We start from the raw sequence: 27,825 nt of genomic DNA, 5'->3' as shown, positions 1-27,825 counted from the left end.
CAGGGACAGCCCAGCCTGGCCCGGGGACAGTGCAGAACAGGAAAGAAGTTATTTACCAGGACGGGGGTTGGGGGGAGAGCCCTGGGCAAAGGCCTGCCCTGTCCCCACACAGCTTCCTTCCTCCCTGGACCTGCCTGCAGTGGAGGTTTCCTAAACCATGGGAGATGCCACCCAAGTGGGGCGCAGCCGCACGCCCCCCCAGGACCCTGAACCCCAATCCCAGCGAGGCTGGGGTCTTGGGCGTCTAATGGCATTTGTATCCTTTAGTCGCTCCTACCTGTTTGACCTCCCATCGCCATCTTCAAAAACAGAAACGTGCTAAACATCGGTGCACCAGAAGTCCTGACAGCTTGGAGGGGACAGAGATGCTGCAGGAGGTAGCATCAGGAGTTTTCTAGCCTCCCATCTCCAGCAAAAACAAAAGAAAAAAAAAGGGTTTTCTAAAAAAGCCCCACACGACTTCTGGAGTCCCGACTCTGTACCTCTCCTGAGCTTCGAAGCCTTCCTGGGATTCAAGCATTGTGTGGAATTCCACACCCCAAGACCTCTCATCCGGCAGTCATAGAGCAAGTTCTGACTCTGCTCTGCAACCCTGGGGGGCTCCGGAACTCTACACGGGAGCTGAGAGGGGGTCAGGCGCTCCATGTCCAGGGCGACTCTGGAGAAACGGCCTGGGATGCTCTCATCACTCCCTCCGCCTCGGCTGAGAAAGTCCTGGGGTCTGGAAAGGCACCGAGAGGAGAGCTGGGGGCTGTATTCTCTGTGTTGTTCCACTTTCAGCAGACATGCTGCCGAAGCGAGCGCAGCAATTTTTTATGTTACGAAAAATACTCTGAAAATGACTCCTTTAATTACGCCGCAGATTTTTTTTCTCTTATGACAATTATGATATTTTACGTTTTCTTACAGTAATTCAATTCTTCCGTTTTCCTTTTATTGTCCTAAAGTAGCCTAAAATTATTTTCAGGCATAAGATTGCTTTGAAAATAAAGTTCACTCGTGTGCATGTAATAGGAGCCCCATGCAGCTGAAGTCCACAGTGGGACCAGGAACCAGTTTTGTTTAGAAGCAAGAGGGGCCTCTGTCCACGTGTGACTGTTCCCGGAACGAGGGAGGAACACAGCTCCTGAAGGGCAAGCTGAAGGCTCGGGTTCACTGGAGAACACACACAGAGCCGTGTTAAAGTGACTTACAACCCGCCGCGTGCTTCCAGGCTGGCGCAGACGGTACAGAGTAACAGCGGGGCTGTGGCACGGAATCCTTCACCTGAGTCGCCATCATTTCCTTTTTTTATTGAAGTAGAGTTGATTTACAATACTCTGTCAGTTTCAGGTGAACAGCAAAGTAATTTGGTTTTTTTTTTTCAGATTATATTCTATTATAGTTTATCATAAGCTATTGAATGTAATTCCCTGTGCTGTACCGCAGGTCCTTGTTGTTTATCCATTTTATGTACAATAGTTTGTGTCTATTAATCCCAAACTTCTCATTTGTCCTTCCCTCCCCTCCTTCCCCTTTGGTAACCATAGTTTGTCTGGGTCTGTTCCTGTTTTGTATGTAGATTCATTTGTATTACTTTCATATGCCACATGTAAGTGGTATTACACAGTATTTGTCTTTCTCTGTCTGACTTACTTCACTAAGGATGACGTTCTCTAGGTCCATCCAGTTGCTACAAGTAGCAGTATTTCATTCTCTTCTTTGGCTGAGTAATAAATACATATACACCACAACTCCTTTATCCGGTCATCTCCCGACATTTAGGCTGCTTCCATGCCTCGGCTATTGTACACAGTACTGCTGTGAACATCGGGGTGCATGCATCTTTCTGAATTAGAGTTGTTGTCTTTTCTGGATATATACCCAGGACTGGAATTGCTGGATCGCATGGTAACTCTATTTTTAGTTTTTAAAGGAACCGCCATATTGTTTTCCATAGTGGCTGCACCAACTTACATTCCTACCAACAGTGTCTGAGGGTTCCCTTCTCTCCACACCCTCTCCAGCACTTAATATTTGCAGACTTTTCAACGATGGCCCTTCTGACCGGTGTGAGGTGACACCTCGCTGTGTTTTTGATTTGCATTTCCCTAATTAGCAACGCTGAACATCTTTTCGTATGCCTGTTGGCCATCAGCATGTCTTCTTTGGAAAAAATGTCTATTTAGGTCTTCTGCCCATTTTTTGATTGGGTTGTTTGGGTTTTTGTTGTTGTTGTTAAGTTGTATGAACTGTTTGTATACTTTGGAAATTAAGCCTCTGTCAGTCGCACCATTTTGCAAATATTTTCTCCCATTCCGTAGGTTGTCTTTTCGTTTTGTTTATGGTTTCCTTTACTGCGCAAAAGTTTTTACTTTTAATTAGGTTCCATTTGTTTATTTTTGCTTTGGTTTCTCTTGCCTTGGGAGATTGATCTAAGAAAATACTGCTATGATTTACATCAGGGACTGTTTTGCCTGTGTTCTCTTCTAGGAGTTTTAAGGTGTCATGTCTTACATTTAGGTCTTAAAACGACTTTGAATTTATTTTTGTGTGTGGTGTGAGAGTGTTCTAACTTCACTGATTTACATGTGGCCGTCCAGTTTTCCCAACACCACTTGCTGAAGAGCCTGTCTTTTCTCCATTGTGTATTCTTGTCTGCTTTGTTGTAGATTAATTAACCATAGGTGCATGGGTTTACTTCTGGACTCTCTGTTCTGTTCCATTGATCTATGCATCTGTTTTTGTGCCAATACCATTGCTGTTTTCATTATTGTAGCTCTGTAGTATTGTCTGAAGTCTAAGAGGGTAATGCCTCCAGCTTTGTTCTTTTTCCTTAGGAGTACTTTGGCAGCTCTGGGCCTTCCGTGGCTCCACATACATTTTAGAATTATTTGTTCTACTTCTGTGAGTGCTTTGTCATGGGTATTTTGATAGGGGTTGCATTATATCTGTAGCTTGCTTTGGGTCGTATGGCCATTTAAACAATATTAATTCTTCTAATCCAAGAGCATGGGATAGTCTTCCATTTCTGTGAATCATCTGCAGTTTTTTTAATCAGTATTTTATAGTTTTCGGCATAGAGGTCTTTCACTTCCTTGGTTAAGTTTATTCCTAGGTGTTTTATTCTCTTTGACACAATTTTAAACAGGATTTTTTTTTCACTTTCTCTTCCTGGTAGTTCATAATTAGTGTAAAGAAATGCAAAAGATTTCTGTACAATAACCTTACATCCTGCTACCCTGCTGAATTCATTTATTAGTTCTGATAGTTTTTGTGTGCAGACTTCAGGGCTGGCTCTCTATATAGAATATTCTCTCATCTACAAATAGTGACAGTTTTACCTCTTCCCTTCCCATGTGAACACGTGGGATTTCTTTTTCTTGTCTGATTGTCATGAGCAGGACGTCCAAAACTAAGCTGAACAGAAGTGGTGAGAGTGGGCATCCTCGTCTTGTTCCTGAACCTCGTGGGAAGCTTTCAGTTTCCACTACTCAGTGTGACGCTGGCTGCGGGTTTGTCATAAATGGCTTTTGTTATGTTGAGATATGTTCCCTCTATAACCACTTCGGTGAGAGTTTTTATCATGAATGGATGTTGGATTCTGTCAGATGCTTTTCCTGCGTCTATTGAGATGGTCATGTGTTTCTGTCCTTTATCTGTGGATGTGGCGGATCACATGGATTGATCTGCTTATGCTGAACCATCCTTACGACCCTGGGGTGAGTCCAACTTGATCACGTGTGTGTTCCTTTTTATGTATTGCTGGATTTGGTTTGCTAATATTCTGCTGAAGATTTCTGCATCTATATTCATCAAAGATATTGGCCTGTAATTTTCTTTTTTTGTAGTGTCTTTGTCTCGTTTTGGTATCAGGGTGGTGGTGGCTTCACAGAATGAATTTGGGAGTATTCCCTCCTCTTCAATTTTCTGGAATAGTTTGAGAAGGAGATGTCTAAGTTCTTCCCTGTATGTCTGTTAGAATTCCCGAGAGAAGCTGTCTGGTCCCGGGCTTCTGTTTCCAGGGAGTTGTTACTCAGTACAAATTCCGTTTCACTTCTACCGATCAGTCTGTTCAAATTGTCTGTTTCTTCTTGACTCAGTTTTGGCAGGCTGTATGTTTCTAGAAACGTGTTCATTTCTTCCAGGTTGTCCACTTTGTTGGCATACAATTGTTCACAGTATTTTCTTTTTTTTGTATTCCTAGGGTGTCAATTACTATTTCTCCTCTTTCATTTCTTATTTTGTTCATTTGGATCCTCCCTCTTTTCTTCTTGGTGAGCTGGGCTAGAGGTTTGTTGATTTTGTTTACCTTGGTTTTACTGATCTTTTCTATTTTGTAATCTCTGATTTATTTCCTCTCTAATCTTTATCATTTTGCTGAGTTGACCTTGCTACAGGAAGCGGAAACAGCCACCAACTTTTATTTTCTATGTAAACCCCCAACCCCTCACATGCAGGAGATTCTAAAAATAGCTTGCTATTCAAAGCAACCAAGTAGACCCAGCAAGACGGGACCAGAGAGAAGCCTACCAGCCGGCAGCTCAGAAACGGCGGCCATCCTGTCCTCGGTACCAAGTGCGTCCACCACCACCCCCCCCCCCCCGGTCCACGTGCTGCCATGTGCACTTTACTCCCATCTTGAAATCTCATCTTTCCAAACCCTCACTCAGGCAATCGCAGTAAGTTCCCCCATGAGAGGACTGCAGTCATGATGGCTACGGAGGGGAAGGCACTCTGGGGTGACAGCTGTCAATGGAGGGGAGAGTGCCAACTCCCGAGAGGGCATTTTGGAAATGCTGGGGGAGGGGTTGGGAAGTCACAGTGATTGGAGCAGGGGACTAATGGCATTTAGGGGGCAGGGCACGGCATGACAACCATCCTGCACTCGGACGAGGAGGAACTTTCCCACTGGCTGCTCAGGCAGATAGAAAAACCACACTATAACTTTCACATCTACAAACTGATTCCAACTCACATATAAATCCAAATATGTTCCGAGTAGTTTTAACACACACCGAATACGCCAGGAACGCAATCAGCGTTGAAATCAAGGGAAGGGTACACATGGCTTTGCTCAGAACCTTCCCAGGGCTTAGTCACAACACTCATATTCTGTTACTGCAACTTACTTTCATTTTACTTCTTTTCACTGTTGCAGTTAAGACATTATATTGACTTGAAATTATGTGGGAAGGTAGATTTTACCACCTAGGAATGGCATTTCAGGTTAGTAATAAGGATGTTAAAAACTTGTTATAAAAAAGGGGCCGGCTCTGACGGGGCTGTGAGCCACAGCTTTAAAACTTGGGGGTGGGATGGCTGCACAGCCATGGTTTTTTTTTTTTGGAGGGGGAATTAGTTTGGTTATTCATTTATTTACTTTCTAGTGGTGGTACCAAGGACTGAACCCATGACCTCGTGCCTGCTAAGCACACGCTCTACCACTGAGCTATGCCCTCCCCACCCCCACGGCCATGTATATTGAAACAGCCCAGCCACAGGTTCACGACACAGGTCAGCGCTTAAGCCGCAAAATTAACCAGACACAGTCTTTCAATTTTACCTGATGATTTGAAGGCCGTAAGGTTAAGGACTGAAGTTTAACTGGTCATTTAAAACACTACGTTTCCATCAAAATCAACTGAGACAAGTTACAGAGCAGACCACAGAGTTACCACGGAATTTTATGACACGGCAGCAGCCTCCGCAGGGTGCTGAGCCTCCCAGACAGACACTGTCTAGAAAGGGGTCTCAGGACCAAGCCACCAGCGCACACTATGTGAACTCAGGCAAATTACACCACTTCTGAACATCAGCCCTCATTACAGGGGGTGAGGGAACCCATGATGCAATCTCTGGGCGCTTCCCGTGTCTCTGAAATGCTCAGTCTCTACAGGGCGGTGAATTATTTATTCCACCAAGACTGTCCACGGAGTTCTCCTTCCTCATTTTGCTACTGGCACTGTCCTGACTTTGCTGCTCAGAATAACACACCAAAATAACAAACATTAATCAGGAACAAAGTTATTCACATTATTTTATCGAGAACAGACAAAAAGCATTCACCAATTCAAACTTCACAACGCAATCTTTGGCTTAGCAAACACCCATACTCAAGCTGATGAAAAAAAGTGTACAGTGTCTTCCATGCAAGTAACAACCTCTTCTTGTTAATACATTTAGAATTGTTTTCTGAGATGACTGATGTTCACACTTCCTTCGATAGCCTCACTATGCTGCATGACAAGCAAGGGCACGAGAGTCACAAATGACCCTGTGTGTGACTGCCAGGTGACAGGAGAGAGCAGCACGGCCTCACCTGTGCAGTGCTCCAGATGACACGTTCCCTCCAGCCAACGCATCCGGGCTCCACGCCCTTCAGTTCGCCTGCTCCGTGTCCCTGCAAACCCCACACCTTTAAGGTGACACAAAACACTGACACTGTTCCGTCTCAGAATCAGGCTGGACGTTGCAGCAGCATCAGGCTTTGCCATGTGAGCAGCACACAAGTACTGACAGCCTTTCCTCTATTCAGGTGATAGTCCTGCAACCGGCGAGGAAAGAGCCAGAAGCCGTCACTTCCATCCTCAATGAGCTTGTCTGCTTGGCCGGGGAGGGCTGAGGCTGGTACCCAGCAGCTCCCGGTGTGGGTGACATGGGTCACAGCTAAAAGTTGGCACAGCGTGAAAACCAGAAAAATAATTTCTGCAGCTCTGTCATTTCTACTTTTCTTTATTTAGCTAAATACATTCCATTGAGTGTTCTTTTGTCTAAAAAACTACCAGAAATAGAAAGGAAACATGAGATAAAGCAGAGACTTCTCAGTACGCACTCAGGAGCAAAGACCTGTGTCCTAAGAGGCTGCCTTTGTAAAAAGAAATCCATCAAGTCAGATACTGGGGTTGGGACACCCAGGGCTGCAGAGAGGCTGACAACGGCGAGGATGCGTGCTCACGGCCGGCCCGAGCCTGCTGAGCACTGTATACAGTGGAGACAGTTAGCACCAGTTCTGAACCAGCAGGCCTCGGTCTGAACAGCCCTGCTGCCTGCTGGCTGCGTGGACTTGGGAAAGTCCCCAGAACTTTCGGAGCCCCTTTCCTCTTCATCTGTAAGTGGAAATGATCAAACCACCTCATGAGGTCATGCGAGGGCAGGCTTCTACAGAAACACACAACAGGGCTGACACAGCCGGGGTCTGGGAAACGCTGCCTACGTTTGCTACCTACACAGTGTCTTCGATCACAGCCACGGACCCAGCGGAGGGAGTTCAGCTCAGAGGAAGTTTAAAAGCAGCACAAGAAGACAAGCATGCTGAGGCCGCAGCAGGGCCGGGCGCCCTGGGGAGATGTCAGGGCAGGCAGGTGGAGACTCCCAACCCACCCCCAAAGCCCACCCTGTTTCTCTTCCCCCAGGAAGATCACACACCCACTGGCCACAGATAATAACAGACATGAGGCTCAGAAGTGAGGTCGCTCTGATAAGCCCTACGACACAAACACACAAACAAAACATCTTAGTTTAAGTTAAACGCAAATCTTCCTCAGAGTAATTTAAAGTACAAAGCGGTTGTACTTCAGACTCCACATAAGACTACTACAAGGCTTTCAAGCTGTCTAGTTGCAGTGCTAAGCAGAAAAGCACGTGAAGCTCTGGCCCCTCCCCCGATGAATAAATGAGTCTCAGAAGGGGGGTCTGAGCAGTGGTCTGCAACCAAACACACGGCAGCTCTGAGTCACTACAGCTCAGATGTGGCCAAACAGTGCTTTGTTTAACCTACAAGGAAGAAATCAAGTTACTTCAACTAGATAGTCTGAATAATCAGAGTTCTGATAAATCCATTCCATGAAAGCCAGCTGCTTTAAAACACACACACACACACACACACACACACACACACACACACACAGTGAAATTTGGGTGGCCCAGAGCAAAAGCAGTTAAGGTAATAAAAATTCCTCTTTTCCCCGCCCTGTGCCTAACACGTAAGTGAGAGGTAACAGGCTTACTGGGATAACAGGCTAGTAACTCGAATCTTCTGGCCCATGGGGCTCCAAGATTAAAACTTTCAAACATGATCAGATATTTTGGAAACGCGCTGGCATATGAGTAACTAGTCACAAACAATTCCTGTGCTGAGTCACACGGCCTGATCCTTCAGGGATAAGAATTTCCTCTTGAACATTGCCTTTTGAGGAGCAAACACATCATACCAACATGTAGACTCATAATTCTGGAGAAACTAGATAGAGACCCCACTCTAATCAGGTAATACTCCAATCAGCTTCGCCTGAAAACACTTCAGCGGTTATAAATAACTTGGCTTCCTGTGCTCAGGGTAAGAGGCAGTTTAGACTGCAGGGTTGAAAAAAAGTTGCCAAGGAGGCTTCCGCTCTGCTGATACTAGCTCAGGCTGAACAGAAACTAACTCTTCAAGAAAAAGGAAAACTTCGCCTCCATCTTTGCCCTCGTGGGACACGCTTCCTACTGTAAGACTAGACCTACCTTACCGTCTTTATGTTTTACCTGCTTGGAGAAATGATCCACCTAAAACAAACCATGATTCAATGCTCAGAACCTCAGCCTGCGCCCCAGCAGGGCCGGCCACCTCGGCATGCGTTCACCTCCCCCGTTCGTCCCTGCTCCCGCTCAGCTGGACATGGGGACCTTGGCACAGGCACCTACAGGAAAATGAGACTTGGGGGGTCCTCGGTCTATGCTGACAGCCTCTCTCAGAACGGGCTGCCGGTTTGTAAGGGCTCAGTGCTCCTCAGTATGTGGAAAGCGACCCGAAGAGAGGTGACACAACCCACCCCAAACGCGGGGAAGTTACAAACGTTACAGTAACGAACAGTTTCTACACTGTCGTCGGGTGAGGAGCCTGGACTTCCTGCTCAGATCGTGCTTTTCTCTTTGCTTGGTGAGGTGGACCTTGCAGATCCATCTCCTGCCAGCCCCAGCTCTCATCTCACACCCCTGTGGCCCCAGCCCTCCTCCTCCACCGGAGACCCCGGTTCCCAGGACACAGGGTCACATAACATAGCACAAAGCGGCACAAACCAGCCTGAATGCCCAGTACTCTCCAGCTGGAGCACTGCATGGCCCTGGGTGGCTGCGGGTGTCCCCCTCTAACACACCCCACTCAACCCCCCGCCCCCACTCCACGGGTCATTTCCTTCTCAACCATGAATCTCATCAAATAGGGGCTGTATTTTACTTCTGTTCCCCATGTCCTGCTCTAAAAAGGTTTCTGCAGCTATTTACTGAAAACCAACCGAACAAAAAGCTCCTACAAGTCCACAACTTACGACCAAAAACCTCTGGGAACAAATGTGTTTCAGAATTCAAAATTTTTGGATTCTAGAAGGGTAACAGGATGCATATACCATATATTCTGTAACCCAGAGTAATAATAGCCCTTAATCTTCAGTGCAATTAACAGGGCTGCAGAGAAATGTACAAATATTCACACGAGAGGAATAAAGACTGAAAACAGCCTCCCATCAGCCAGGGTGGAATTCACTGCCAAATGAATTCTGCCATAAACTTACAAAAAAGACAAACAACTTTTGGTTTTCAGAGCCCACTGGATAATAGAACTGGGGCAAGAGACGGAAGGCACCTTCTCCATCGGAAGCTGTTCCAGACTTCCCCGTCAACTACTCTGGGTGGCGTCTCTCTAAAGCACGCATCTCAACCAGATCTGACCCCGGGTTAGGTTAAGGGTTAACGGGACCCTGCAGCCAGTGCCTCGGGTCTCAGTGTAACAGGTGTCACTTCTACTCACTCTGATGGCCTGTCCCTCCCCTCCTCACATCCTTGTTCTCCGTGTTCAGTCTTCTCTTCTTCAAGGATTCCTTGCCCAGCAGCTCATTCCTCTGAGCTTGAAGCTTACTCGGGATTAACATCACCCTGTTCTTGCCATCTATGGTTTGCCTAGGCAGCTCCTCGGGAACGCCAACACCAGCATCTCTCAGCAGCGCTCCCATCCTTCGTTCTTCCAAGGGCCCTTCCCTGACAGTGATCCAAGGCTCTCTCTGTAGGTCCCCAGGCCCCAGGAAACCAATGAGGCTAAGGGGTAAGAACCAGCCCCAAAGGTCTGGTCCAGGGCTGGAACTTTAAGTGCGGTCAGAGGAGAAGCACGAACATGGACATTAAAAAATTCACCAGGCAGTCCTCAGCAAGGAATGTAATTTTCAAGTGTGTATTCATCAGAATCTATTTCTATACCTCTCCCTGGCATTTAGCAGGAAGCTCCCCAGGGTCAAGGCAGTTTCATCATCTCGAACCTTCCAGAAACACTCAGCAGACGATTAGTTCCTACCTGGGGAAGGAGCGATTATTTGGGGTTCTCACTTTTTATCAAAGTTCCACAGAGGCCCAATAAAGTGGAAATCTGGGGTCCCTCTCTGTAGTACTAACTGAATAACATGTTTCTTTTCCAAAGTGCGCCCTTTCACCTTTAAACACACCCATTCATAATCAACCACAAACCTTCCCCGCCTCACCCCCTGCCTGATTTTAAGGCCAAACTACCCCCGACCCATGGTCTCAATACTGCTAGACCTCACAGACGGAGGATCCCGTCCAGAGGGGAGATCCCATGAGATCAGCCAAAGTGGATTTCGGGACTGAGGTCGTTGAGGGAGCTGGAGAAATCCGGTCCAGCCTATTGGTTCTAAGGTCCAGAGCAGATAAATGCTCCAAACCACCCAGCCACTGGTGCCAGCCTCAGGGTGAGGGCACCGCCCCTGGGCGCCCATCTCTAGATGCTGTATTTTGTAAAACATCAAACCAGCAGTTCTGAGTGAAACCCTAGCCCACGCGCAGATCCGCGGCCGAGTCACCCAGCTGGGGAGAGCCTGTCAAAAAGCAGCCACGGGCACGCAGAGGAGACCAGGCTAAGTTCCGTCCCGTCCTGGTGAGGGGCGTTGCCCAGTAAAATGCGCTTTCCGGGGCACAAGGGGGGACAGAGCAAATGGAGCCGCGAACTGAACACAGGGCAGGAGCCCCCACCGCACATTCCCGCTTGCGGACGTTCGTTTAAGGGGGTCCCCGGTCAGGCGGAGCCCACCCCACACCTCACCAGGCAGCGACGACTGCAGCGGAAGGTGCCAACTGCCCTTGGCCCTAGAACATCAGCACGGACCGAACGTTCGCATCAGAACCAAGTTTCGAAAATATCTTTTCCTCTTACCAGTTTCTGAGCCTCTGGGCTCAGACAGTCTATTTCCTTGTTCTGCGTGGCCGCGGGGTTGGTCATCCTGCCCGGCTACAAGTCCACCTTCTCACAGAGCCGGGAGGACACTCAGGGAACGCCGGGCTCCTGGGGTTCGCCGGCGGGCAGGCTCTCAGCGCAGCCGCATGCCGAGAACGGCGGGATCACTGTCCCGGGGACAAATCCGCGCGTCGGGACGGGAACCTCGCCCTTCCCGGGGCGGAGGCGCGCCACCGCGGTTCCCGGGCTTGGGCGCGGCCGTAGGGGCGGGCGCAGGTGGCCGGAGCCGGCCCTGCGGGGGGTGGGGACGCCGGGGAGAAGGGGGATTGGGGCCGCCCTCCCAGCGCGCCCCGCCCCCAGGGCCCCATCCCGTCCCCGACTAGCTCCACCCACGCAGGCCCCGCCCCGCCCCGCCCCGCCCCGCGCTCCACCCTCCCACCCCGCCTGCGCTCCACCCCGCGGGGCCCGCCTCCGCCCCCTGCCGGTTCTCCACGCACTTGGATCCGGCCCGGTTCCCAGCCCGCGCTCCACCGCCCACCCCGCCCGCTCTGTCCCTAGGGAGCGACCCTCCCCGCGCCCCAGCTACGCGGTTATCAATCACCACCCAGCCCCCTCCTGCCCCACCCGAAAGGCGGTTGGGGGGAAAAAAAAAGACACCAGCTGGCCCCGCCCCGGCCGCCCACCCACCGGCAGAGGCAGGGAAGAGTCGAGAGGCCTCCTCGGAAGAGCGGGGGGTGGGGTGGAGAGGTGGGAGGGTCCCGCGCGTGGCAGGGGTCCTCTTGCAGAGGGGCCTGGGAGGGGGCGGGTTCTGCGCAGGGGGCAGGGGGGTGTTCTCCGGTGGGGGAGCCAACGCCCGCGGGTCGGACTGCTGGCTAGACCCCGCGCCCTCGTGCCGTCGGTGCTGCGCTCCCGCCCGCGGTGTCCTCCTAACTCCGGCCAGATTGAACTTCTAGGGACGGGACAACCTCTGCCTGAGCACCGCAGCATCTGCTGGTCGGGGTAACCCGTTTACGCGTGACACCGAGAAAGGGCGGGCTTCCTGGACGACGAAGGTGCGCGGCCCGCGGGAGTGGGAACAAGCATCCCGGGGTCGGGTGCTCGCCCCGCCCGCCTCCCGTCAGCAAGCCGGTCGCAGAAGAACGCGGATGCCAGTCGGAGCAGATCCGGTATCTCTTAGTCCGTAGCGCTGCACCGTCCCGGGTCCGGTGAAAGGACTTGCGAGGCAGGGGCCCGGCGCCGCGCGGGGAGGGCGCGGAGAAGGGTGTCCCTGCGCCGGGACAGAGCCCCGCTGCCCAGCACGCACCTCCTCCAGCCGCAGAACACACCTCGCTCTTTCTTTAAAAGCCCTACGTGCAAAGCAGCCAAACATTTCCTGACCTCGCCAGGCTGAGGCAGAAGTGATAGAACGAAGCGAGGCAGATTTTCATCAGAATGCCATCCTGTGGCGCCTGGAACCTTCCCGCGCCCACTCCTGCGACCCGGCGTCCAGGCAGCCCTGGCCAACTCCTGCCCAAGCCCACGCCCGGGGCGCACGTTTTCAGAGGCCTTTCTCAGAAAGACCACCTCCCCGCCTCAAAACGAGAACTTGCAACAGAATGGCTTGGCCTGCTTCTCTGCAGAGGCGGCTCCAGAGTCTTGAGACCACAAATTCACATTTAAGTGTTACAATCCCCCAGTTTCCCACTCTCTGTCACCCGAACCTAATTCTCGGTAACATGTCAGCGCACGACCTGCGTGCACACACCTTACCGCTCTGGCTTCAGGAAAAGGGGCTCTGGAATGAAAGGGCTGTGTGAGGGGGTGGGCGGGGAGGTTGGGGTGGAAGATTGGGCGGGCAGAGGAGGTTCTGAGGGACAGGAGGTCCCGACCTGGGAGGAAAAGAGGCCGAGTCAAGACCCAGAGGGGCTGCTGTGGGAGAAACTTAGCAGATTTCAGCCTTGATGAAGGCGAACACAGCGCCAAGCTGTGACGGAGAGCAGTGCTAGGTTCACAAGAATAACTTTCAGGGAGATTGAAATGCACACTTTTAATACCTTGTTTTCTTGCTGTAACACTTTAAAAATGTTAGTGTGTTACAGTTCTCGAGTCTATAAAGTTAAGAGAATTGGAGAAGACATTAAGCTGTTCTGTATAAACAATTTAGGGTCTTAGGGAATCTATCCCGGAAAACAATGATAATTCTAGTCATAGCTTCAGAGATGAGAATGGTAGCCAGTTAATACAACAGCCTTCTTGGAGCCTTCGGTTTGAATGTTCCAATCTAGATAAGCAAATTCTAGAGCTTCCTGCCACCTCAAACCCTATGACCGCATCTTCCAGAGCAGGGCACAGGGGACAGGCTTCACTTGTCTTGACTGTCACAGGGCAACGTGCCTGCAGACACCTGCATCCTCCCCAATGCCCAGGTGGACATCCAGTTGCCAGTTATCAGCTTTATGAAAACCACATAGGGAAGGTGTCAGGTGGGCTCTGGAATTAAACCATCTGGTTCAGTTACTGGCAGCATGAAGGAAGCTGAGCAACAACAGGTTAAAATGGCTGAGAAGTGGGAGAGATGGTGGTAGCCCCAGAGAAGGCAACAACCCACAGCCCCCACGACAGCTGTGAGAGGGGTCCGCTGCAGATGCCAGGATGGCAGGACACTGTCACCCCCTAAATTTAGTCCCGGGAACAAAGGAACAACACCAGCGATAAAATAATCATGGTAAGTGCACCAGAGGTTTCTGATTCCACTAAGAAGCAGCAAACCAGAGAAAACCGCCACCATGACACCCTGCAAGCTGGGAGGCTGCTGTGTCCTGACATGTGCCCTCCTGTGAGGCGGTCAAGTCTCAGACCCTTCCCAGCTGTAGGGCAAGGATCAGTCTGTGTTGTAAACGGTGCTGAATTCACACTTCTTGGTATTATTTAGACCCCGGGGCCCCAGAACAGATTGTAGAGGGTCTAGCTGCCTTCTGTTCATTTTGATATAAGTAGCTCTCTCGTGAAAAGGGCCCCCCATGAAGCCCCTTCCCAGGCAGCCCCTCCTTTTTGTAAACTCAGCAAGGCCATGTGTGAGGGTAATTACTGAGTGCCTGGAACCTACAAAGTTGATGCTGGGAAAGTCCACGCAGAAGCCAAAGAAAGGGGTGTGGCTGTGAAAGTAACACGTTGTAGAATGAGGACCATGGATGTGCACAAAAATTCCACCCCAGTACTCACAGCTCTACACTCAGCCTGGCAGAGTAATCTAAACCCTCTACCTTGAGGAAGAGAAAGCCAAAACCACCTGAGTGTGTGAGGGGAGAAGAAACAAGACTAGCCCAGGTTTCCATCCTCAGGGAGGCTGGCAGAGGAGATCCAGGGCGTCTTTGAATTGTCTGAGCAGCATAGGGGGTGGGGAGCAAGGTGGGGAAGAGGGTGGCCAACCATCCGGCCTGTGCCCGTGTCAGACCAGCGTCTTTGTATGAAGAGCTGTGAGGTCAGTGGCACAGGTTCAGTGATCCCTTCCTTTGGTCAGCATGCCACTTCTAGCAGGCTGACTCTGTCATAGGGAAGAACAAATCTGACTCCATTTCAGATCTGCTCCTTCAGCTCTAACCCTGCGCTCTGTTTCCTGGGCTCAGTCCTGCTGGTTCTGCACCTTTTGCAAAAGATTGTTGCCTAGAGCCTGAAACACACAGAATAGCCTGTTCTCAATGCTCTGACCTTTAAGGGTAGAACACTTTTTCATTCACAGAGAGACAGAAAGTTGCAGAGCAGAGAATAACACTGGTCACGTTGGAGGTTTACAGGAACATCATGACAGCTGCAAATACAAAGGATTCCAACACCAACAAGTTTGCAACAACCAACCACACCCCCTCCCCTTACAGCATAAAAGGAGACTGAATTCTGACTTGGGGAAGATGGTTCTCCAGGACACCAGTCCCCCATCTTCTCGGTCTGCTGACTTTCCAAATAAAGTCGTTATCCCTTGCCCCAGCATCTCATCTCCCAATTTATTGGCCTGTCGTGTGGCAAGTAGAACTAGTTTGGACTCAGAAACAACTCTGCATTTTTAGCCCCATCCAAGGTGCCACACAGGCACTGACCTGCAAGCACACGGTCACTGTTTAAACCCAGGGACTCTGTCCTAAGAAGGACTTTAGGTTATGCGAAAGCTCCGACTGTTCCTGACATTCCTAAAAGCCATAATGCTTGGGATCCTCTTGACAAAAGTGTAATGTCCGAAAACTCAAAAGCAGTTCTCCGATGTACAATAAGAGTACAAGCAGGAACTTAATTTCTGAAGGAACTCCTAGAAAAGCACAAAAGTAGAATGATCTAATTTTGTTCTAGGAACATCAGACTCACAGCTAACCAGCAAACGCCAGAACATTTACCACTTTGGGGCCACACCCAAACTCGGTTTACTGGTCTCCATGGTGTTGGTCTGTTGCTAGGTTCGTCAGCTCCGCCTCCTAATGTGGTTGGGTTCTAAGTAAGACAAACCCTTCCAGGGATGGAGCACAGAGCAGAGGGCAGATGGGGAGGGCAGGGTGCATCTTGGCCACCCCACGGAACTGGTCAGATAGCTCACACAAAACCATTTTCCCAAATTGCAGGCATCACAGCTGTTTTGCATGAACGTGAATCACGGGTCAGGTTGATTACAGCAGAATAAACGTCTCTGCATTACTTCTACAAACAGTGAGCTTACATTTGTGTTATTACTTTGTATGAATCCTTTTGACTAATATAAAAAAACACTTCGTATATTAAAGCTGGTTCATGAAGTGATTACCCAGATTTGCACAGCACCTTTCAGTTTACAAAGCATTTTGTTACAGACACACCTCAGAGATGCTGCTGGTTTGGTTCCAGACCACCTCAATAAAGTGAATATCACAATTAAGACAGTCACACACATTTTTTGGTTTTCGGGTGCATATAAAAGTTATGTTTACTCTATTCTGTAGTCTATTAAGTGTAAGAGCATTATGTCTAAAAAATCATGTACATAGCTTAACCTAAAAATGCTTTATTGCTAAAAAAAAGTGCTGATCATCATCGGAGCCTTCAGCAAGTCACAATCTTTTTGCTGGAGGAGGGTCCTACCTCTGTCTTGGTAGCTACTGACAGATCGGGCTGCTGGCTGCTGAAGGCTGGAGTGGCTGTGGCAATTTCTTAAAACAAGATGACAGGGAAGTTTGCCACACTGATTGAGTCTTCCTTTCACAAACCATTTCCCTGCAGCATGCCACACTGCTGGAAAGCATTCTACCCACAGTACAACTGCTTTCAAAACCGGAGTCAGTCCTCTCAGACCCTGCTGCTGCTTTATCAGCTAAGTTTATGGAATATTCCTAGTCCTGTGCTGTCATTTCATCAGTCTTCACAGCATCTTCACCAGGAGTAGATTCCATCTCGAGAAACCACTTTCTTTGCACCTCTGTAAGCAGCAGCTCCTCATCCGTTCAAGCTGCACCCTAAGCCTGCAGGTCTAGTTCTAATTCTCTTGCTAATTCCACCACATCTGCAGTTACCTCCTCCACTGAAGTCTTGAACCTTTCAAAGTCAAAGAGGACTGGAATCAACTTCTTCCAAACTTTTGTTAACGTTGATATTTGGACCTCTTCCAGTGAACCACAAATGGCATGTAGAATGGTGAATCCTTTCTAGAAGGTTTTTAATTCGCTTTGCCCAGATCCATCAGAGGGACCACTGTCTATGGCAGCTGGAGCCTTATGAAATGCATTTCTTAAATACAAGGTAGCCACAAACCTTCAATTTGTAAAACCAGACCAAACAAAACAACCCAGCATCTTCGAAGCACAACACAGCGAGATACAATAGAACGAGGTCTGCCTGTACACAAACATTGTATAACTTGTCCACAGAGGCACATTGGACGAGTGAAGCTGGGTTTTAACCCCAGTCCCTACTAAAAGTCCAAGCCCTTAACATCCGGCACGCTGCCTGACACAGAGGAGCGCCCTCCCCTGAGCCAGCCAGGGATCCTCACTGGGAACAGTCAGCAGACAGGCTGTCTCCCTGGGCTTAGTCTGGACCACCAACCCCATCCCCCACTCCTGGGGTGTTGGCAAAGCAGTGCACGGACCCAGGTCAAGGCCGTAGCTGGCCCTCCCAGTAAGCCCCAAGGCACTGGTGAAGTATCAAATGAGACAGTTAGACCCTGCCTGCTGCCCACGGAGAAAACTGTACCCCACAGTCAGCTGGCCCAGTGCAGGCCCAGTGACCTTGGCCCTCCGGCCAGTAGCCTGACTGCTCCCAGTGGACAGAAACACTGGGAGCAAGAGTGGCTGGAAAGCAAGAGAGAGCTGGTTTCCAGCACTTCTAGCATCATTTGCCCCTGCTTACTGAGCACACACCTGTGCAGGGTGTCCTACAACCACGTACTTCATTCTCACAGCTGCCGATGACTCAGTCCTCACTCCAGACCATGCATGAGCTCTTCTGGAATGGGAGCATGTGCTCACCTAGGAGCATGGGGGGCACTTCATAACTGATGGAAGGGTGGATGGATGGATGGATGGATGAGTCTCCCAATAAAACGGAGGACTCTGATAGCTTATCACAGACTCTCCTTGATCTTAAATACTTTATATTTTGGTAGCAAGTGGGAATAGAAACTGTCTTTTTAAAATGGCATGTCTTTAGGATTTTTTTTTGCATAACTATCTATAGCACCCAGTAATTCACCATACTTCTTTTTCATCTAATAGATTTTTTAAAAATCCCTTCAAATTTTCTAAGGCAGGCGATGAGTTTGAGTTTTGGTTGGACTGAATATGAAGTGGTGGCAGAAAGCCTGGATGGAGGGGTCCCACGGGCACTTTGGCACCAGAAGCACGAACTGGTTTAAGGTGATGATAAAAAATGGTAGCAGGTGTATAACAGAATAGAGGCTGAAGGAAGGAGTCTTGAGACTTCTGCCTTTAATGAGTAAGAGGAGTGTTAAGAACAAGCCAAGACAATGGGGAGTGAGAGAAACAGAAAATACAGGCACCTTCTGGAAGCCCCTCTTTAGAATTCTGGTGTGAATATCAGTGCTAAACAGGCAGATGGAGTGAAGAGAAACAGGGTTTTCTAGTTGCCCTTAATCTGCAACTAGAAAAACATTGGCTGTTGTAGTCTCTTGCTGAAACTCTACAATTAAGCATTTTCAATGATTTCTGCACTTAGAGTAAATGGCAGATTACAGCCCGGGAGGAAGATAATCAAGGGGAGGGTTTTGGCCGGGGAGAGATTTGTCCATTTGTCTGTCTGTTTGCAGGGATGGAAGAGACTTGAGCCTGTTTGGAGGCTGGAAAGGGGAAGTCAAGGGGAGTGAAGGAGCACGCAGCGGGGCGGGGAAGATGGCTGACCCTCCTCCAGGAACAGCCCGAGGTGGGGCGGGGCAAGGGCGGGGCAGGGGCGGGGGCGTTTATGGGCTTTCAGGCTTTGGCCTGATTCTGAGCTAAGTGGGGATGAAAATACCAAAATGGCCAGGAGGGGAGAGAGAACCAGAAGCACGGGTCTGCTGCATCGACTGTGGACCACAGAACTGAGGGAGGAAGAGCTGGAGGAACAGAAATTGAAGGCGGGGCGGTTTCAGTACCTGAGCACAGATCCCTTCCCCAGGGCTCCAGGAAGCCCAACAGTGTTGTCAGAGGGTAAAATCTATCCACATCCAAGATAATTTCTAACTTAGTTTACTCTTAAGTCCACAGCAATATTGGGCGTGAAGGGAGTATCCATTTTTCTAATCCATTCCTCAGAACTGCTGACCCTTGAAACCGGACCAGAGTGATCACAGAAGCACCCCCACATATCACCACCAAGGAGATGGCCACCGACACCTCCAATAAAGCATCTCTTAGGAAAGCCAAGTGTTTTTCACGAACAAAACACACTGCGAATATCAACCAATTATTTTACAAAAATATTGAGAACAAAACAACTCAAATCCATTACGTATTTCTCAGTCATATAGAAAAGGACTCTGAAAAGTCCCTCTAAGTCAACTCTAATGCAAAGAGAAAGATATCAGTGTATGCTCTCAGAATAGTCCATTTAAAATACGTTTGATCTGAATAGGTAGTGACATGGGAAAATATGCTTTACGTTCAACCACTGTACTCACTGGCTAACGGAGCACCCCACTGATAAGAAATAAATGAAACGCTTCGATACATATTCAGGGATAGAAAATTATACTTAAAAAAATAAAAGCAGTATTTCTTCCAGATACTCACCCATTTATTTGGTGTTGGCTTCATTAATCTTGCCTATGAATTTAACATTCTAGGAGAGAGAATGTTCTTAATCAAAGCCATGAAACAAATCTTTACTGTTAGCTGTAAAAATCCAGAAATCAATCAGGCTACAAATGTGATTGACAAACGTCATTCACAGAAAGGAAGTGTGGGGGATAGAGGAATTTATAATCTGAATTTAAACAGTACCCATAGCAAACAGGGAAATTTGTGTGCTCATAAGATGAATTCAAAGATTTAAAAATCAGGCACTCCTGCTAAACAGCTTGAAGGCAGCTTGACTGAAAACAGACAAAAACATCAGAAGCAAGCAACCTTCCAACCTAAGGTACAGATATTCCTAAAACAGCATCCCTAAAGTAATCTTTCTAAGAAAAAGACCTTTCCTAGAGGAAAAGCAAGACTGTAACCCATGTTAGCACAGCACTACAAACACATGTCCACACCCTAAAATAAGGGTCTTCCCCTCTGCATTTCTGCCCCCAAAGTACAGTTCAAAGAAAAGTCATCAACTATCAGCCTCCACAAAAGTCCCAGACTATAAGCAGGGTTTTTTTTAAATCATCAATTTTTAAGAACCAGATATCTTTACAGAAGACTTTAACATAGAACACAAAAGCCTCACCTCTGAAAAATGAAGATTTTAGATCAACTTCAAGAGAAGTTTAAGGAAGAGCAAAGAACAGCAGTCTGGAGAGACATGTTTGGCGTGAGAGTGGAAATTCTGGAACAACTGGAGATCAAATAGCCACTCCTGACCACGTCATCTCTGAGCAGCAGCAGAGGTCAATTAAAAGCACCTTTATACCCAGCACCTCACCAGGCAGCTTCGACCCGCCTTTCATTAATGGGAGGGTGGGGTTCCTAAGTCCACTGAAGGTTTTCCAAATGCCTCTTCTGACCAGTGCGTTTGGTATTTGTTACTCAGATTACAATGAAGCCCCCTCCTCTTAACCCCACTTCTGTTGAGGCATCTGTATTAAATGTGGGATTAGATTTTATGGGGAAACTCTAATATAAATATAGAGCAGAGTTTCTTAACCGTAGCACCATTGACATTTTAGGTCATATAATCCTTCGATGGGGCGCTGTCCTGTGCATCACAGGGTGACCAGCAGCGTCCCTGGCCGCCACACATGAGGTGCCAGCAGCACTCACCACCCTACCTGTGATCCCCGGAAGTGTCTCCAGCCATTGCCAGATGTCCCCTGGAAAGCAACGGGAACCCCCTGAGAACCCCTGATCTAGACAGACTTGTGCCTTCCCCCAAGGCACCCACGTTGCAGAAGCACATTGACTCATCACCTTATGCGGGCAAGTCACGCCCCGACAGATCCACAGCGGAACGTGCACAGAAATAATGTCAAGATAGACTATTTCAACAAGCATCTAACATCTGGGGCCCTCTTTTTTTTAAATTGAAGTGCAGCTGATTTACAATTATTGTGTTAGTTTCTAGTGTACAGCATAGTGATTCAGTTATACACATATATTCTTTTTCATTATAGGTTATTACCAGGTATTGGATATAGTTCCCTGGGCTGCACAGCAGGACTTTGTTGTTTATATCTGCTGATTCCAAACTCCCAACTGTCCCTTCCTGCCTTTCCCCTTCGGTAACCATACATTTGTTTTCTACATCTGTGAGTCAGTTTCTGTTTTGTAATTAAGTTCATTCATATCATTTTTTTAGATTTCTGGTCTTCTTTTTTTCAAGCAGGAACACAAAAGCAGGGCTAGCTGTTGTCAGAAAAAACAAGAAAATCAGTGCCAGACACTGAAAGGCAGGAAGTGGGCTGGGGGTGGGAAGTTTGGGGCTGAGATTTCAGAGATGGTGCGGCCACCCCGAGGCCAAGTGCGTGATGGTGAACGCTGGAACTGAGAAGGTCAAAGAACCGAGGTTTGCTTCCTGGACCCTCCGGGAAGGCCTGATCAAAACGCGGGGCGCAGGCAGCCGGCTCAGTGTGCACAGCTAGCGCTGTGGCTCCACGGAAGCTGTCAAGCCCCCAAAGCAGAGGCCTGGGAGAAGAGCTGGATGCAATCCCTGCTCTGCTGCCAACTAGGCTGTAGTTTGGGATGACTCCCAGGGCCTCCTTATTTCCCCTGTAACACCGGGAAGATGCAGCCACCAGGCAGGTGGCAGGCGAACAGGGGAACCTCAGGCTGGCATGAAGAGGTGTGGTCACTGAGACCCTGCTGCACACTCTGTTATTCTCAAGTACCCGGGTGATTTTTCCTGCAAGATGAGGGACTCTGGAATGACAATGTACACACAGGGTTAGGAAGCCACAGGGAAGAGCCCCAAGGTTCGTAATTGCTTGGATTCGTTTTAAAGCTTCAGTCAGCATTTTTGAGCACTCGGAGCTTTGTCCTCTTTGCCCCTTTCAAGCCTCAAATTTTGGCCTTACTGATCTCTCCAAAGCCAAGCTTTCGGCGTTCTTGGTCCTTAGACAAGTATACTGTGAACATGACTCTGCACCAGTGGACGCAGACAGACAAAGACTGGAAGGAAACTCAGTAAACAAAAGAGCTGCTGTAACTCAGTGTTGAAATCGTGGGAATTTCACTGCTTTTCAGAGTACCTTTAGACATTGTTAGAATGCTATTTTTTTTAAAATAGTAGTTTAAGGAACTTGAACTTTATTCAGGAAGGAGCAAAGGACCCACTGCAAAGTATGTGAAGGGGAGGTAGGATTCTGTTTGAACAAAGAACCTGCAGGCTACAAAAAAGTTGGAAACCACCCTCATTATTCTTTTCCAAAAGCTGCTCGGCTGAGCTCCGTATTTATTTTTCCAGATCAACGTCGGGGGCTGCTCACCAAGCTGTAAGCCGGCCTTGCCCCCTGACCTGGGGTTTCACTAGACTTACATCACATTGGTAAATCACTGGGGGACGGATAAACATCTTTGCAACACTGACTCTTCTAGTTCAGAAATAACATGTTTCCATGTTTTAATCTGGCACGGCCTTCAGTATATTGCTACAGTTTTCTTCGCCCAGGTCCTGCATATCTCTATGTTCCTAAATGCTATTTTAAATGGGATCTTATCTTTTTGCTATTACTTTAGAAAAAAACTGTGGGGTATGGGAACGCTATGGATTTTAGTTTATAGCATTACAAACTATTTCACTGAACTCTGAGTTTTTGGATTAGACATACACGTGGTCTGCAAGTAGTTACGAAGTTTGTCTCCTCCCCTCAGCAGTTACACGGCCGGTGTCTTTATCCTGCCTAAACAAGTGCTCCCATCACTGCAGCACTCCTCCAGCCCCGGCTGGCTGTCTCTTCCTAAAGTGGAGGCTCCACAATGAGGGGAGTAAGAGGGACTCAGCAGCCTTGTGAGTTCATGCCTGTACTGTAATAATAACACAGGGCCGGACTCCAGGCTTGTTAGAATTTAAGTAGCACTGAAGTTGCCTGGAAGGTAAACAGAAAATCTGTTGTCAGTTGCCTGATAAAAGTCCTTGAAAGGAAACAAATCACAAGTCTCAGAACAAGACACTCTTGCCTAAGGGCCAGAATCCAGTTCTGACCAATAAAGATAAACAGGCAAAGCAGCTCGAAGAAGGTTAGGCCTCAAGTCAATGAAAAGCTCGCCGTGATCGTCCCTGTCACTGTCTCTGCCGGGACAGGCAGTGCAGAAGGAGGACACTCAGACCCGGGCCCGCGCTGCCTGGCAGCTGCCCGCAACTTGCTGTCGGCCTTGCGCCAATTCTAAAGCCCCTCCCAACGCCTCGGTCTCCTCATCTGCACAACAGGAGTAGTGCCGGCACCTCGCTCGGACGGACGGCTTAGGATTACTGTTCGCAATCAATATTTAAATAAATACGATGCTGGCCGCCAGCACAGCGCAGGTGTCTGGTCTGCAGAGTGCATAGCCTTACAGAGTCCTCCAAGGCGCATTTCACCTAAATCTAATGTAACCAGTCACCATTTACAATGGGACATGCGCGCTCACTTTTGTCCCAGGCCCGCCGCCCCTCCCCCATGCCTTCCTGCCACGCCCGCTGCGGCTTGGGTCCCAGCTGCACCTCAGCGCGGGGACACACAGCCCGCACACTCCACCCCGGGCAGGGGATGTATACGCCTGTTAGTCCCACGGGCCGGCAGACGAACGGGATTCTAAGCCGTGAGGCTCTTGTAGGAGTAACCACATCAATCTTCTAGCTCAAGTGGCCCGAACTCTGGGACAGTTAATTTCTTTCAGGCACTCAGTGGCTTCCTAGGTGAGAGTTCTGCTCGAGATGGCTGGACTTGAGCTTCAAAGGCCAGATAAGGAGGCAGGACTGTGTCTCCGAAGCAGAGTATTAGGCAACCGAAGGTCAGGAACTTCTCTTTTTGGGTGAAGAGGCTCTCGTATGGTGCAGACTTGAAAAAGAAGAAACTGTCCCACAGTGAAGCAACAAAGAGTTAAGTTTCTAAGAGTTAAAAACATCGAAGTTTTCACATGTAATATTCTATGATTATATATGGCCCACATTTGGAATAAAGTGTGACAGAATTACAGAACAAAGACTCTACAGAAATCAGTCAAAATAGAGCCATGGTTGCTTTATGTTGTAATAAGAATATAGATCACTTTTTGTTTCCTTCTCCAATTGTTTTTGACAAGCATGTACTACTTTGAAGGGGGAAACAACACAAAGTTTCATTTTCCTCTGTTCCTTTATCTGAAAATAAAGCAAGAATGAAAAGCAAAGCCTTCATGCTTTGTGTTCCCTGAGGCTTCTGCCTGACGGAGGAAACTGCAGTTAACAGGCTGCCTAGCCCGCCCAGTCCTTCCCTGTTTCGTGTCCTGGGTGGTGCCGGCAGCAGGCTGGTAAAGGCCGTGGCCATTCTCAGAATGGTTTTCAAAAGCTTAAAACAAAGTACATAGGATTATAAAGAAAAGGGATTATTCTGAAATATATTATCAAAATATATTTTAAAATTGTGATATATTGTATCAATCACAGTCCAGGCAGGAAAAAAAAATCATACCAGTTACGTTAATAGAAGTACAGGGGCCCCACCAACCAGGTGTCGGGTGACCGAGAGGGCCCGGGGACGCGGGGAACACAGAGGCAATAGGCCGGGGGGCAGCCAGAGCTGGGGCACAGAGGACGGGGCTGCTGCACCCCAGAGGCTCAGAAGCACGGCGCTCCACTGCGGTGGTTTCTGGGAGCGTGAGAGGCGGAACCAACCGGGGCGCCCTGGCAAAGAGCTGTTGCTGGGGAGATGCTTACAGAAACAGGAAGCAGGAAGGTCCTGCCTCCTTCCTCTGCCTCCCGGCCGCCCTCTAGGGCCCAGGGGAGATGAGGCGTGCGGGGCTCCCGCCCGGCATCACAGGGATCACAGGGCCGGTGAGGAGGGGCGAGGTGGGGCTGGAGCGGAGAGGCAGCCGCTCAACAACCAGCACCTGCATGAGAGCTGCTGCTTTGTCAGCGCGCGAGTGACAAGAGCGCATGGCCACCGTAACGTGGACAAGGCGCCGTGAATTTCCCCCGCTGTCTGCAGCCACCATAAAGTGACTAACACTAGTGGGTACTTGTATTGGACACGAAGTCACACATACTCTTAACACTACGGAGGTTTCTGGCCTCCATTCATTACGGGAGGCAGCGCTGCCTTTTCTCCTACCCAATTTCAGGCATCCTTTGAAATCTAACCGAAGGCCCTTGGGGGATTATCGGACCCAAAGTTCAGAATTTTTCTGGGTCTTTCAAGATGTCAAATCCAGTTCTTTTTCTTCCCTAATTTTTGCTATAAGAAGTCACATGATTGATCACCAATATAGGTTTTTTTTTAAAGTTCTGAAAGACAGAATAGCACCAATGCAAATTCCCATCTCTCTCATGCAGCTGAGACTGCCAACCACCCTGCAAACAGTAAATAGCAATTTTCCACTTTATTGATCACATTATACTTATTTCTTTCTTTACTGAAGTACAGTTGTTTACAGTGCTGTGCGAGTTTCAGGTACAACAAAGTGATTCATGTACATATATACTCTTTTTCAGATTCTTTGACGTTACAGGTTCTATAGGCTATTGATTATAGTTCCCTGTGCTCTGCAGTAGGATCTTGTTGTTTACTTATTTTTTATACAGTCATGTGTATCTGTTAACCCCAGGCTCCAAATTTATCCCTCTCCCCTTTCCCCTTTGGTAACCGTAAGTTTATTTACTATGTCCATGGGTCTGTTTCTTTTTGTAAATAAGTTCCTCTGTATCATTTTTTTGGATTCCACATATAAGTGATGTCATGTAATACTTGTCTTTCTCTGCATGACCCACTTCACTTAGTATAATCTCTAGGTCCATTCATGTTGCTGCAAATGGTAATATTTCATTCTCTTTTACGGCTAAGTAATATTCCATCGTGTGTGTGTATATACACTCACCACATCTTGTTTATCCAGTCATCTGCTGATGCACATTTAGGTTGCTTCCATGTCTTGGCTATTGTAAATAGTGCTGCTATGAACATTGGGGTGCTTGTCTTTTTGAATAAGAGTTTTCTCCAGATAAATGCCCAGGAGTGGGATTGCTGGATCACATGGTAACTCTATTTTCAGTTGTTTTAAAAGAATCTCCATACTGTTTTCCACAGTGGCTGCACCAGTTTACATCCCTCCCAGCAGTGCGGGAGGGCTCCTTTCTCTCCACACGCTCTCCAGCGTCTACTGTTTGTAGACGTCTTGATGATGGCCATTCCGACCAGTACAGGGTGGTACCTCACTGCCGTCTGATTTGCACTTCTCTAATAATTAGCAATGTTGAGCGTCTTTTCCTGTGCTTGTTGGCCATCTGCTGTTATACCTATTTCTGAATGCCACAGAAAATAAAGTGAACACACAGCTATGCCCAGGGGCGAGGGTGGGGCACAGATTTTAGGACTCCTGGGTGGTCTTCAGAGCTCTTTCCTGTAAGACCTCCTTTTGGCCGTGCTACTTTGACCATGACCCAGACGTCTCCCAACACCGTATCTGTATTTCTTTTCTCTTGACTCATCCAAGTTTCAGCCCACCTGCCACACAGGCATATCTACCCGGATGTCCCAAAGTCACCTCAACCTCAGTGTATTCAAAACAGAACTCCTGTTGCTTCCTAGAATCTTTCCTCTTCTGAGGGGTGCTACCAGCCAGTGCCTCCTAAGAAGCATAATTTAACACTGCTGTGCCTCAGTTCTCTCACGTGTGAAGGAGGGGCAATGACATGACGACATCCCAGGCTGCTGTAAGGACATGTGCACAGTCACACCTGGATGTCAGGAAACACCCTCACGTGCCCAGGTTGCTCCTTGTCCCGACAGCGCAGTCCCCTCCCTTCCCCTGCAGTTAACCACCAAGTTGGCTTCCTCTCTTAATGTCACTGCAGTGTGCTCCCAGGGCCACCGCCTTATATCAGGCCACAGTGTGCAGCCCAAGAGTGGTCAGCATGGTCCCAAATGCCAGCCCCCCATCGCGGCCAGCGTCATCTCATCTCACCCACTGACTCATTCACTCAAGCATCATGTTGCGGGGGAGGGCTGCCACCCTCAGAGACCCTGCCCGCTGCCCAGGTAACAGCGCGCACGGCGGGGCAGTCATGCCTCCAGGGGGAGGACTGATGCTAAATAACTGCACACGTTAGTAATGAATGACAGCCGCGCGACGTGCTGGGACACTGAGTGGAAATATCCCCAAACGGTGCCAGGCCCGGGGGGAGGAGGGGCAAGCAGAAAGCACAGCTCTGCGTTTCCAAGGAAACAAGAAGTGATTCCAAGGGAAGCGGGAAGGGGAGCCTCCCTGTGAAGCCTGAGAGAGTGCAGAGTGCAAACTCCCAGATGTCACTCAGCCTCTGGGAGGCCGCTTGGCGCCCCCCCCCCCCACCGGCCACTCCCACCGTCTCCCCTTCATCTCACAGACCAGCCGCGGAGGAGTCTGTTCTGCCTCCTGGTGGTCACTTCAAAACTCTAACACTGAATCTCCATGCTTTTTTTCACTAAAACAATTTACAAAAACTTAACAGTGTTTGTAATAAAAGAGCACCCAACCCTCAGATGAGGAACGTCGGTAACGAGTCAATCTAGGTCAGAGTTTTGTTATATATGGAAACAAGGTCACGCTTACGTCTCTCAGAGTGGACATACACGCATTGTTAAGTCTGTTCTGGATCCAAAAAGTCTGAACAACTCCACTGGTTATAAAAGAACTTCATCATGCTCTATGAAGAACTGACCCACTGTAGCTATTTATAAAGACACTGGAAGTCAGTATTTTGTGGCTGACCTATAGTAATACTTGAAAATACAAGGTGAATCATGTTAAAAGCTTTTGTTTAGAGCTTCAAGCCAAGGGAAATATTTTAAAATATGCATCATCCATTCTTATTTCAATGTATGATAGAGTAGTCATTATCTTAGA

The 27,825-nt window shown here is 48.6% G+C and overlaps 1 protein-coding gene across 25 annotated transcripts in view; it reads right to left on the bottom strand.

The window, feature by feature from the left end:
* Positions 1–27,825, bottom strand: part of LRRFIP1 (LRR binding FLII interacting protein 1) — a 142,825-nt gene that overhangs the window by 71,719 nt on the left and 43,281 nt on the right. For 3 of the 25 annotated variants that reach the window (XM_072961917.1, XM_072961929.1, XM_072961930.1), the window contains exon 1: positions 20,063–20,192. The exons of 12 other annotated variants lie outside the window; for them this stretch is intronic. Coding sequence is in view for 10 of the 13 variants with exons in the window: in XM_072961932.1 (XP_072818033.1) it covers positions 11,177–11,242 (66 nt within the window). In the remaining 3 variants the exon portion in view is untranslated. Of the gene's footprint in view, positions 1–11,176; positions 11,509–19,416; positions 19,466–20,062; positions 20,193–27,825 lie in introns of those variants that run through there. 10 more of the 25 variants (XM_072961924.1, XM_072961927.1, XM_072961914.1 and 7 more) reach the window with 9 other exon arrangements.

Source organism: Vicugna pacos, chromosome 5, assembly GCF_048564905.1.
Source record: "Vicugna pacos chromosome 5, VicPac4, whole genome shotgun sequence".
NCBI lineage: Eukaryota > Metazoa > Chordata > Mammalia > Artiodactyla > Camelidae > Vicugna > Vicugna pacos.
The sequence above is the reverse complement of the archived record's forward strand: the minus strand, read 5'-3'. Positions and strand labels throughout refer to the sequence as shown.